Source organism: Amblyomma americanum, chromosome 4, assembly GCF_052857255.1.
Source record: "Amblyomma americanum isolate KBUSLIRL-KWMA chromosome 4, ASM5285725v1, whole genome shotgun sequence".
Taxonomy (NCBI): Eukaryota; Metazoa; Arthropoda; class Arachnida; order Ixodida; family Ixodidae; genus Amblyomma; species Amblyomma americanum.
In genome coordinates this window covers 176164985-176177363 of record NC_135500.1, presented here as the reverse complement: position 1 = coordinate 176177363, position 12379 = coordinate 176164985, and the positions used below count along the sequence as shown (strand labels likewise).

General features: G+C 48.2%; 2 protein-coding genes across 8 annotated transcripts in view; both read left to right on the top strand.

The window, feature by feature from the left end:
• The window catches only part of LOC144128709 (sodium-dependent dopamine transporter-like), a 90558-nt gene extending 86774 nt beyond the window's left edge, over positions 1–3784 (top strand). For all 7 annotated transcript variants that reach the window (XM_077662336.1, XM_077662337.1, XM_077662341.1 and 4 more), the window contains 2 exons: positions 688–915; positions 2450–3784. In XM_077662336.1, coding sequence (XP_077518462.1) covers positions 688–915; positions 2450–2692 — 471 coding nt within the window. In that variant the 3' untranslated portion in view covers positions 2693–3784. The remainder of the gene's footprint in view (positions 1–687; positions 916–2449) is intronic.
• A 3388-nt stretch (positions 3785–7172) lies between these two features.
• Positions 7173–10826, top strand: LOC144128713 (uncharacterized). Its single transcript, XM_077662349.1, has 3 exons — positions 7173–7466; positions 7675–7922; positions 10134–10826. The coding sequence occupies exons 1-3, from the start codon at positions 7464–7466 to the stop codon at positions 10636–10638; spliced, it is 756 nt and encodes a 251-aa protein (XP_077518475.1). The 5' UTR covers positions 7173–7463; the 3' UTR covers positions 10639–10826.
• The last annotated feature ends 1553 nt before the right edge of the window (positions 10827–12379 follow it).

Here is a 12379-nt window from a genome sequence, read left to right as displayed (position 1 = left end):
GGGAATCGGGGATCAGAATAATAGATTTTGAAGTTACGCAAATAAACAGCCACTCACGAAATGAAACGAATTCCTAATTGTGCTATGAGGTCTTCAAGAACAATGAATCTGCTTTTTCGAAAAGAACGCATCAGTTTTCAGCATGACGCACTGTAGAGCGTTTGCATGTCCCAGATGAAACGCATCTGCTTTTCGCTAGTTTTTGCTACGTTTTGAGGCAATTGGATTGGATGGAAAAGTCTGATTTGTTTTCCTACTATGGCTGTCTTTTTCTCATAGGAAAGGACTCGTTTCCCAACCGCTGCTTCTCGCCAGCGATCGCAAGTTGCTCAAGCTACAATATGGGCACTCATTACCATTTCCGAATGCCTTCATTTATTGCATAAATTTGGTGATTGTGTTCAGTGAAGTCACTTGAGGGATGGCTTCTCCGCGTGTTCGTCTTTTATTGCTGTTAGGCATGGTTGCTAGTGCTGCGGAATTGTCTGGAGTAGCACTCCAATCAATCAATTTTGTGGAGGCTCAATTGGCTGACCAATTTTTGAGTCTGCTGACTGATCAGTTGGTTGATTAGTGGGAAGATTTCGGATTGCCAGGGTCACCGTGCCTACAATCGAGCTAGGTTTTGAGCGAGTCGTAACGACAGCCTTCACTAACGTTGAACGTATGCGTCGGTGCTCTTTCCAGGACCAGTCGTACAGCCTCACGGACAGCAACGTGGCAAGGCTGATGCCACCTCGCCGGTGCGACGAGATATTCTTCTACACCCCGCAAATGTCGCAGATGCGCAAGAAGTTGCAGCTGGGCTCCGACGAAGAGGAACTTCCTCAATCCCCGTCTAGTTCGTCCACGCACGACCTCTCTGAAAGCTCCAACTCAGACGAAGCGGACATGTCCAGAAAGGACGACAGTCGCGTGAGTATCCGTAATCTTCTGACTATCATGGGGGAAGTTTTCCAAGGGCCTGCATAGCGGTGACCCTGGCGCCTAGAAGGGATGACTGTCAAGCGGTGTCATGGTCTCAATACCGCGACTGTGGCTTATATCCTCACAGGCTATTCAAAAATCACCATAATGTAGCATATCTTACGGTCTCTGTCATAATTAGCACAACTTGGAGACTTTTGCGTTACTCATGGGCTGTAGGAGAACCGCTCAAGTAAACTTAAAAAAAAGCGGACATTTTTGAAGCGAAAGCTTCACTACGCGAGGTTTTCAAGAGGGCAGCGTCAGTTTAGTCACGTGACAGATGTCACGTGGTGTCATGGCAGGTGTCACGTGGCAGGTCATGGGACTCACTGACGTCCTCAGAATCTGTCCACCGTGGCAGGTGACAACTGCCCAATCGGGAATCGGGCATTTCATCGACGCTTTACAGACAATCCGTTCGGCAGTGTGTGTGGCGTTTTGGAACGTAGCCATGCAAATGAAGCCTTCGCTTCTAACCAGGGTTAACCAAAGTTTAAGCCACAGCTAATTTTTTTTTTATCGAGTCATAGTTTTGCCGCATCCCTCACATCAACGGCCCACTTCGGAGTCCATCTCGGTCACGCGACCCCAGGTAACATTTTCTTGGGTGCCCTCTCTTCGCCTATCATGACCCTTAGAGCCCACACCCTATTGGATAAGATTCTTATTGGTGTGCAGGTGAACGCGGGAGTTTAGATTGACATACTGTGAGCTAGACGGTGGCACAGCAGCTCACGTAGTAAGTCCCACGTACAACGACTATCGTTACAAAAAAGAAAAAAAAAAGCAGAGAAAACTGAGAAGCAGTGGAACAGAATTTACGCTTCCTCTTCCAAAAAATTCCGCCAAATTTTTTTCACCGGATTGCCAAGTAAAGCGCTGTACCTCGACCAACAACGATGCACACATTTAAAACTGCACCGAGTCCGAAAGGACGTGCAAGAAATTGTGCAGAAACATCCGCGCTTGAATGTGTTCCGCTTTCTGAGCCAACATAATATACATTAGCGCGACCATGAAGTCGCAGGCCTTCAAAACGCAGACGCTTGAAGTGGGAAAGATCAGTTACGCGAACGGACCCCTTTCACATGTGTTCACCACTTTCAAACATTGCGGGATTTTCTGAGCTTTTGTCTGGCCTTAAGCAGGCCTTGAAGCCAACGATAAATGATAGACCCCCTTCTCTTCCATTTTCCGAGAGGAAAACTTTTACTAATACCACAGAGGGCGAATAATTGCTACTGCTACTGCTCCAATATTTATGCTCGTCGACAGTCAGTACAATATTTTAGATGCATCCATTAGGAGTAAAACCGGTGTACGCGTCATAACCACAGCGAATGAGAGCAGGCTATTGAGATAAATGGCCTCCAGACAACCGTTATACGCTGCACGCTGTCCACGTCACCGTCACTCTTTCCTGCCTTACCGTTCTATGTCAGCAAGGTCGTCAACCACCCTCTTTTCTCTCTGTTTTCAGGTTCGCCGTGTGAGCGTGGTATTCACGACGGGCGATCCGAGCGACGACCGCATCATGCTATCTCCGTCCTCGCTCTCCAGATGCGCAGAAAGCCCCGAAGAAGCCGAAGCCGAAGCCGAGGCCGGCGCGGAGAGCGTCAGCGTGGGCGGCGGGGCCCGCACACGCTGCAAGCGCCGTGCCTCTCTTGGAGTGCTGCGCACGAGCGACAAGGACACCGAATCTGTCAAGACGTCGCACGTCTAGAAACCAGACCCACGCGGAAGTGCTTGCCTTTTTGCGCGCTTTTGGTGGGCTCCGCCTGCGGCTTCTGATGTTGACGACTCTCTCTCCCAGCGCCGTGGTGGAAATCGGACTAATCTGATCAGACTGTTCAATATCGACCTATTAGAATGCGTCGGAATCGTGCCATAGTGCGTGAATTGCGCTTTTAGTGGCAGCCATTTTGTCCAGCCTGGTTTAGGCTGGCTAATCTGTACGTGCGGTGTGCACCTGTAGTATCATCATCTACGGATTTCACGACCAATACTTTTTGTTCGGGCTCTTTGTAAACAATGAATTCTCGCCCCAAATTCCGCACCTGAGCTTCGGATACAGCTTTAGTGTCGGATTCGATGATATGAGGTGGTTTAACATTATGACAAATCTCCGATTTAGGTTGGAAAGGTACCAGGTACAGGTTAGCAGGTTTCGTCAGTGAGATCAAACTTGACTGCTATGAAACGTTCACCGCCAGGACTATCAAAGTATCATTGTTCCTGGCACTTGATGACCTTTTTGAAGCATTAATCTGTTCACGTGTCGAGGGGCCCAATGTTTGGTGCCCTAGTTGGTCATAGCGCTGAACCTTTGTGGGCATGCAGGTGAACGCACCAATTTTGTGAATATGTACGTTGTTTTTCCTCGTGTTTTCAATGATATCCGCGTATAGTTTTCAGCTGTATTGTTCGTTTTAGCATGCTTATTTGTTCAGAGAGTCGTACTTGTTTTCACTCATTTCATCCGAGCGAGTGTCACGTTCTTGTTAGCACTTCGACAGCCTGCAGAACATCCCAGTATTCGTCATGTAGGCTGTATATTTATTCTCGCCTGAAGGCGGCTTCGCCAGCTTCACTCCTGTCCATCATTGCATCTGTCGCTCGTAAATTGCAGTATATGTTCTCACGCGCAAATGTGTCCAACTCCTCGTTGAAAATGTGTGGGTTATGCGTTTGCCAAGTAAGCAGTGCATTCATTTTGAAAGAAGTCTCTGTGTGTGTATGTCTATGAACCGACTGACAAACCTTTTTGTGTAAACGTTTGTTGAAGAACAGCAATAAACGTTCAAGTACAAGTTTTTCTTTCGGAAAACGCTGCGCACTAAAGTCTTGTCTGTGGGCGAAAAGTTCCAGCGTCGTGTTTTTTGTTTTTAAGCCGTCATGGTTCAGGTGATTTCACTTCAGACATTATGAGCCGACTGCAAGCATATTTGAGGGAACTCAGAATTAATGCAGCGTATATGACAAAAAGCAACAAAAGATAACCCAACAACTCTCTGTACATATTTTCTGCTAATTAACGCCTTAACCGATATGCTATGTAAATATGATTCTAGTTAGCTCTTCGATAAACATCTACAGTACAGAAGCATTGGGTGCTCATTAAAAGACAGTATAAGAACTGCATCTAGGGATAGCAGCACATGTATGCATTGATTTCATTGCACATTTTTGCACCCGACATTGGTCCCGTGGAAAACCTGTAGTGATGGCAGATGCCATTATATTTCGGAACTCTGAAAAGGCTAGTGATTTTCATCCAGGTGTGGGCTGAAACAGTTCTTTTTGACTTTCGGCTCAAACACCAGTCTACAAAGGCCCGAGTTTGGCTTTCCTGTTGGCTGCTCGTAAGCTGGACTCATCTCATCAGACACAAAACCACACGCATGTGATATACTGTTGAACCCTCCGAATGCATACGATGGAACCACGATGGAACCATTGTGAAATGGGCAGGGTGCACATAGGTGTGCCGTTCAACCTAATGGAACCCGCTTGTAACAACGGATGTGAAGGGATGGGTGGTTGGTAGGGCTTCCTGTAAGGTGAAGGTGGGTTGGCTGGTGGTGGGTGAAAGCTTCTTGATGGTGAAGGTGGGTGAAGGGCAAAGATGGGTGGGTAGTGGGTGAAGGCCGCCAGGAGGTTGGAATGGGTGGTTGGTTGTGGGTGAAGCTTATGTAGTGTGAGGTGGGTAGGTTGTGGGTGGAGGCTTTGTGGAGGGCGGAGTAGTTTGTGCGTGAAGATTCTGAAGTGTGAAGGTCAATTGTATGAAGGTAGGCGTAGGATTCTGGAAGATGTAGACCGGTGGAGAGCAAAGGTGGGTGGGTGGCGGTGGCGTCACACAACCCAAGGAGGCCAGATTTTGCGAAAGCGTTTTTAAAATGGAGATCAGGTTTACAAAATGTGTGTTGAGACAAGGAAAAGGATTGAAAAATAAAATGTTCCTCCCGGTGCAGGCCGGATATGTAGCAGTTAATCTAAGAAAAAGCACGGAAGTTAGGGACTTGTAAGCCGCTGCAAAGATGTAGTAATTGAAACCATTGCAATGCTTGAGCAGAGTATCCGTTCTGAGGAGAAGTCAGGAGGAGCACTGAGCACCAATAATATGCGGTGGCTGTTCAGTAACGGCTGCGAGGCCATACCGTGGCGCCCCATGACGCTGGAAGGGGGATCGCGTGTATTGCTCTCAGGCTTTGCGGTTCGCCTCAGGCCATTTACGCTAGGGTTTACAGCTTTGTGACTCTGTTTGCTGTTCATTCAAGCAATTAAATCGAATTTCTTGTCAACAGAGCACCGCACCGAGTCACTGACCTGCCCCGATAACACGAGGAGTTTTATCCGCCGCTTAAACCGAGCCGCGACCAAAATTCCGTCGCCGCGATTCAATGCTTACGTTGCAGCTGTCATGGACAACACTCAAGCTGCTACGCCAATAGCCAGAGGAGTGCGGTCACCAGATCATTAAACACCTTTGAAAAGGAACTTTCTACGTGGCAGGTGCAGAGCTGTAGAGAATATCAAGTCGTATCAATGCTGTACAAATAAATGCGGGCCAGTAGGCTTCGCTTTGTGCCGACGGATGCGGCGTCGTTTGACTGCGCATTAGGCGAGTCGCGCACTGGGGCCGACGCCAGGTCTTGGATGTCATAGAGCAATCTTTAAGGGCTTAAACTGTGCAGGCATTTTTCAGCCAGTTCCTCCGGTGTCGGCTGCTACTAGCCAGTTTAGCTGCAGCTCCATGACCATAATCTTGGCCCCTATAACGATTTCCGCACACATGACAATGTGAACTCGCCTTTTCTGTCCATCCTCAGAGCAAATAAGTTTTATTCTCGCAGCTTCCTCATCTTTCGGATCAAAATCGGAGCTTGCACCGAGTTCGGTCTTGTACGTCTGGCATTGAGGCACGGGCAAACCACTTTGTCAGAAGCATAAATATCGTGCCGCTCTTACATTGACTACACATGATCGCAATGTGCAATACAGGAACTTTCTTTCAGGGAAAAATAAACAGAATCACGCAACTTGCGCATAATGCGGCAGAAAAATGCCAAAACATGAAACATGTTCAGTTCAATACTTACAGAACTTACGAAACATCAACATCCACAGTAAGCGCTATAATGTGAATTACACACATTACAAGATATGTGATAAAATTTTCATAGTTTGCTGTTAGAAATTGCAGTCGTAACACCTTTACTACCTGACAAGGTTTTTGTCTTCATCTTCTTCTGTATGTTGTACTCTCGTTTACTTTTTATTTTTGTGAGCAAGTTGCTTGAATTTTAGTATTTTTTTTTCGTGGGCTGCCCACAATTTAACAAATTTATCTTGTGCAATGGAAGCGGCACTTGAAAAGAACAACTAATCTGACGTTACTAGCCTAGGTAACGGTGGGGTAACCATTATGTTGCACTTTTCCGCTCTTCATTCAATATCTGTGATCCATAAATAGTGAGTGAGCAAACGTTTAATGCAAAGAGGAAATCGCAGTTAGGTCCTCTGGTCTACAAGGCCGCCGACATCATCATCGGCGCATGTCATTTGTGGGGTTTTATTGGGGAGATAAATAGTTACTCCCCGCTTAATCGCGGCTGACACAGTTCAAAGCGCCCGGACCGCACACCGTGATCGCGTACGCTACCGAGCGCACGCCAACCACGGCGGGCCTTGCTCTGAGGGAACAAAGGAACGACACCTTGGCTGACGCACACAGGCATTTATTGCTACAGCAACAATAACGCCAGCTAGCAACAAGATACGCTAATGAATCGAGCTCGTCCGACTCACCAGCAAGGTTACGAGCGAATGATCGCCCACGCAAGGGTAAGGGATACTCCGAAGGCCGGACGAGACGAGATACGGGAGCCAGTCTTCCCGCCGCTTCCTCAGCTCGCTGGCGAAGAGCGGAGCCGCGAGCGGCACGTCCGCTCGCGCCGACGGCCCCAGGCGAAGCCCATCTGCCCTCTCCCGCGCGTGAGATTCAAGCAATCTCTCGCGTTGCGACGCTGGCGCCCTCTCTTGCTAGTTAAGCTAACTAACACGGGAATGTGTTCCTTCTCGAGGCGAGGCTGCTGCTGCACGGTGTCTCGCGGTAAAGCAAACACAGGGGACTGTAGGGAAGGTTCCCACACATTTCATTAAAATAAACAAATATTCTCGTCTTTTTTGTTCAATGAAAAAAAAAACTCTATGCAGAGTGATGAACGGCATACAACGTGCAACACAAAATCCCGTTATTAGTGCTCATTTTCTCCGTGTACTTTGTTTTGTCCGAAAGCGCAATTATGCTTTTCCGCAGGCGCTTATTATTTCAAATCAGCTCCGACATGAGAAAACGTGCCACGAGCTAAACTTGCGCGTGTATGGCGAGGCCGCGCGCACCGCCGTGCCTTATTTTTGTGAGGCAAACAACAACAACAACAACCGCCCGTTCCTCTGTCTCTTGATTCTCGGAAACCAGCATCTGCCGCACGATGGTAAGCCGCCTTAAGCCGGTTATTTGAGCTCCGGTTGTTTGCAACGGTTGTTTCACCTCACAAATTCTCGCGTTGCCGTGTGATGGCTTACAGCATGCCTTCAGGCGTAATGCAACGCTACCTTATCTTCAAAACATAGGCTGTCTTTCGTTCCCTATCGAATTTGTAGGCCCATGCTGCTTTCACATCATCATCCCTGGCTCCGCAGTTCAAGAAGAAGAGCCGCTTCTCTGCCGCTGACCTCATCAAGCTGGGCCGCGACGAGGAAGAAGCGATGCCCCTCACTCGGAGAGGCATCTGCAATCCTGCTTCGAGGGCCAAAAAGGTGCCGGCCTCGCAAACTGCTGTCGCTGCGCAGGCAGGAGGCCAGCATTCGCCACCGCATGGAATCCGGAGCGACGCGCATCTTTCGCCTGCCCTGGAGGAATGGCCACTGTCGGAGGACCAGCAGCACTGGTGAGGACTTGAACGGAGGCTGGATGCTGCGTTCCGTCATCACGGCTTTGTGCAGATACGTATACGCGATCTCAGAATGGTACGGCACGGGCTCACCGAAGGCCGATGGGCAATAATAGTTGTAGCAGTACTAGTATAATCAATTTTATGCTCGTCCGAAACCACACGCTGCAGGTCATGTTTTACGAAACAGCACATTATTGACTCAAGCGCCAAAGGAAACTGCCAAGAGAGCAAGAGCTACACATCTGAGACTCCATCAGTTCCATCCTGTATTCTCCCCAGCTCGCTGCCCAGTGTCCCCAGAACGCTTTTTTAATTGAACTAACATCTGATAGCTGGAAAGCGGCCGCCAAGATGGGAGCGGGCCTGGTGCACATGGGCCAGCTGGTCTTATAGATTATCCGAGATGAGCCAGGCACTTTTCTCAAGAGGAGTTTGAGAGGAAAGGTCAGGAGGGCTGGATGGCCGTGGGGCATTTTAGAAGACAATGGAACCAAGTGGCTTATGATTCAGGGCAGTTATAGCGAGCAGTGAAAAATCTATGTTGTAGGAAGAAAACGCTTGACTATTTCACCAGGACGTTGAGTTGAATTTCACGAAACAGTCTACAGGATGCGCAATATAGCTCGTAATGCTTGACCAGTTGATCATTTCACTTTGTTGATTCAGTTATTGCCGGCATGCACCGCTGTTCAGTTATTCAGTGAAAGGTTAAGACGAGGTCTTCAGTATAACGCTTGAGCGCGTCATCCGGTAGTATGCAGTGATACGGCAAGACGTTTTCGGCAGTGCACGTTAAAGATCCCCAGGTGGTCGAAATTATTCCGGAGTCCTCCACTACGGCACCTCTTTCTTCCCTTCTTCTTTCACTCCCTCCCTTGTCCCTTCCCTTACGGCGCGGTTCAGGTGTCCAACGATATATGAGACAGATACTGCGCCATTTCCTTTCCCCCAAAACCAATTATTGTTATTATTATAATTGTACACCTTACTCAAGATGACATGTCTCTTGCTACTCAAAATACATAGCGTCAGTGTAACATCGCACAGAAGCGCTCGTGACTGCGCAACGGAAGGCCGGAATAGCCATTTGGCAGTCCTCAATCGCAGGCAAATCTTTAACGTACAAGAGTTCGTGCGGTATATTCTACAAATAGTTGTTCACATGCTTAATCTTGTCTCTACACACAGGAAGGTTCCTCATATAATCAACTTTTCCTTCGGATACCGAAACCGCCGTGCTGGCTTAAGGACACGGGATCGAATCGCGTCCACTCGGCAGCCACATTTTCACGGAGAGGAAATTAAAAAAAAACGCACATGTGCTGTGCGTCGTCAGTTCATGCAGTACAAGCTAAAGAACCCCAGTTGGGCGAAATGTATCTGAAAAACTTAACTAGGGCGCCTTGGAATGTCTGCCGTGAAAATTGGTTTTCAAGACAGGACAGGGCGTAGTAACTGTCGAACTTCATGGTGGAAACCCGAACCGTGCCATGAAGGGGGCATGGATGAATGGAGGAAGGAATGCGGCTGCCGCGGCCTGCCTTTGATACCGCGACTTAGTGCTCAGCAGCCGAACGCCATTGTCATTATGCCATCGCGACGGTCCTACACCCTATCTCACAGCTTTGCAGCAGAGAGGAAACTACGAGCGCGAGGCGGCCGCTTTCCCAAGTGTGCTGTCCTCACACGCTCGCGAGCAAGCTATACACTTGAAACTGAGCCAAGGTCGACAGTTTATCTATGCCAGACCACCACTAAAAATTACGGAATGCGCTTAAGTCTGCTTACGTGCTTTGAATGCGAAAGCTTTCTTTTAATTCTAATTTACTTTTCATTCAATGTTTTATTCATTGATTTTTTTTCTCTTCCTTTCTAATGACACACCTACTCATTAGCCCACAGTCGTAAGGTAACGCATATACGTGGTTCACCTTTGTACGCGAAGAAGCAGCGCGGTTTTGTGGCCTATGGGTTACATGTTCGCCTTGCAATTTGAAAGTCCTGTGTTTAATTCCCCGCAACTTTGAAAGATATTGTACGTTTTTTTTTCATACAACGGTCACGTCATCTAATATTTTTGGGACCACTGCTGCTGGTCAACGCCGATGCCAGGTTTCATTGCCGATGAGCCGCATAATGCTTTCGCATTAAAACTTGCCACGTTTTTGCAGCCATTATAAACGCCTCGCGGCTGTTACACCGCAGGTCGTCGGCGTGGTACACGCAGGCGTCAGCCGTGGTCGTGGTGCTGGCGGTGATCGCTCTTACCGCCATGACGATGGCGCTCCGCGACGCCGATATTGCCGAGCCAGAGATCGGAGACGCCGGTCGAATACTGAGCGTCAACAGCAGCGGCGCTGCAGGCAGCAATGGGACCGACGCCAGGGCCCAGAGTCACGGGCTCACAGCGCTGGTCGGGGGAGCTGACCACTACTCCAGGAATGAGAACGGAAGCCGCGCAGAAGATCCCGAAGTGACACCAAACAAGTCTGCTTTCGGTGACACTGGCAGCGGCAGCAACCGATCTCAGATATCTCCGCATGACCTCCGGGTCCATTCTAACCTGCCGCACGTACAAGACACGCTGTCATCCTTTCTGCGTGGCCGCAGGGAAGAACGCGGGTGGCAGAAGATAACGAGAGACCTGTCTCGGATGAAGAGAGAAGAGCTGCTGGAGAGTCGGGACTGGCGTCTCGTTAGGTTGAAGTGAGGGCACTTACAAAGCCATTGCCTGGGCTACGCCTTGCCGGGCTGAATGCAATGTACTGCGCGGAATTTCGCTTACGCGGTTAGTTTAGGAAGTTCTGGGTCGCAAGAATTAAATGTTAGAGTCAACATAGGTGACACAAGCTTCTCTCTCCTTTATATTGTAGAGTTTTTCCAACTACTGTGCAGATATGAGGCGAATTTATCCAAAGCTGCACTGCCGGAAGTGGTGTTCAATAAAGCTTATGCGGAGTTTTTTTTTTGCACTGAATAAGCCATTCTATTTGCATGTATTTATCCGCGAGGCTCTATTGCGTTCGAAACGTGACCATCACGCAAATATTGCAACGCAGGGAAATAATAATAATAATAATTGTTTTTTTTGGGGAAAGGAAATGGCGCAGTATCTGTCTCATATATCTTTGGACACCTGAACCGCGCCGTAAGGGAAGGGATAAAGGAGGGAGTGAAAGAAGAGAGGAACAAATAGGTGCCGTAGTGGAGAGCTCCGGCATAATTTCGACCACCTGGGGATCTTTAACGTGCACTGACATCGCACAGCACACGGGCGCCTTAGCGTTTTTCCTCCATAAAAACGCAGCCGCCGCGGTCGGGTTCGAACCCGGGAACTCCGGATCAGTAGTCGAGCGCCCTAACCACTGAGCCACCGCGGCGGGGCTCTCGTTTTTGTTTTGCGAAGTTTCGACACCGCGAGAGATGTAATAAAAAGAACAACATTGCTTGTTGCAGGCACTGTAGGTTTTGGTACTAAAAAAGTTCTAAACGCATTTGTCGCAGTAAAAACGATAACTGTGGTTGCTTAAGAACGCTTGAATCGGCTTGTTGGGAGTAATTTTTCGTTTTTTTAAACAATCTTGCTTGAGTATAGATTGCAGTACTTATTGCATTTTTTTCATTGCGACAGGCGCCTTTTAAAATATCGCGTAAATTTACGAAATTTATATAGAGGCTTTGTTGTCGAAACTGCCGTTTAAAAAGCTGTGAGATAAGCCGCGAGCCGTAGGGTACTTACTATTGAAAAAAACGGAACTACACAAAATTAACAGCTCGTAAATCATTTTCTGACTTCTCTGCATGCATTTTAACTATTAGATTGCATTTTGAGATGCTTTTAAACTGAAGTTATAGTTTATATTGTCATCCTTGCTGGAAGGCGAAGCCGGAAGCTTTGGCACTGTACTGTCAAGAGACCAGAATTGCGCGTGCAAAGTTGCGGGCTCAAACACGCCACACTACGGCCACACTACCCTGGACGCTGGCCGCTTCAGAAGTCCAAATTTAGGAACCGAGTTTGAACCGTAAGTTGAGCCGCAGACCGTGATGCAGGGTATAACACCCTCAGCCCTGAGTCCACTCACTCACTCAAGCTACTGCAGCTATTTGTATTTGTTCAGTGGTAATAGTAAACTAGTTCAGTGGCAGTGGCAGTCGCGCTTGTCATCATCTAAGTGGTAACTATTCCGGCAACCAGCTGGCACTGACCGCTCATTGTGGCCTGCCAGTAAGCAGCTGTAATTTTTTCCTTAATATGCTTGCCTCTGACTGTGCCCAGTGATATTGTCCTGGTTTCTCAGACGTCTATATTTTGCACGTGTAAATGCCCATTCACACTTGCGAGTCTAAAAGGGAATGCGACCAGCAGTCGCTTACGACTAGGCAGTAGTTCGACAACATCGTTGTTCACACTTGAAAGGAGAACTTCCGGGTAGCCTTCTTGTTCGATT

Coding starts and splice junctions, on each gene's coding strand:
- LOC144128713 (XM_077662349.1), top strand. Junction 7,923..10,133: donor TCGGAGGACCAGCAGCACTG/GTGAGGACTTGA, acceptor GTTACACCGCAG/GTCGTCGGCGTGGTACACGC.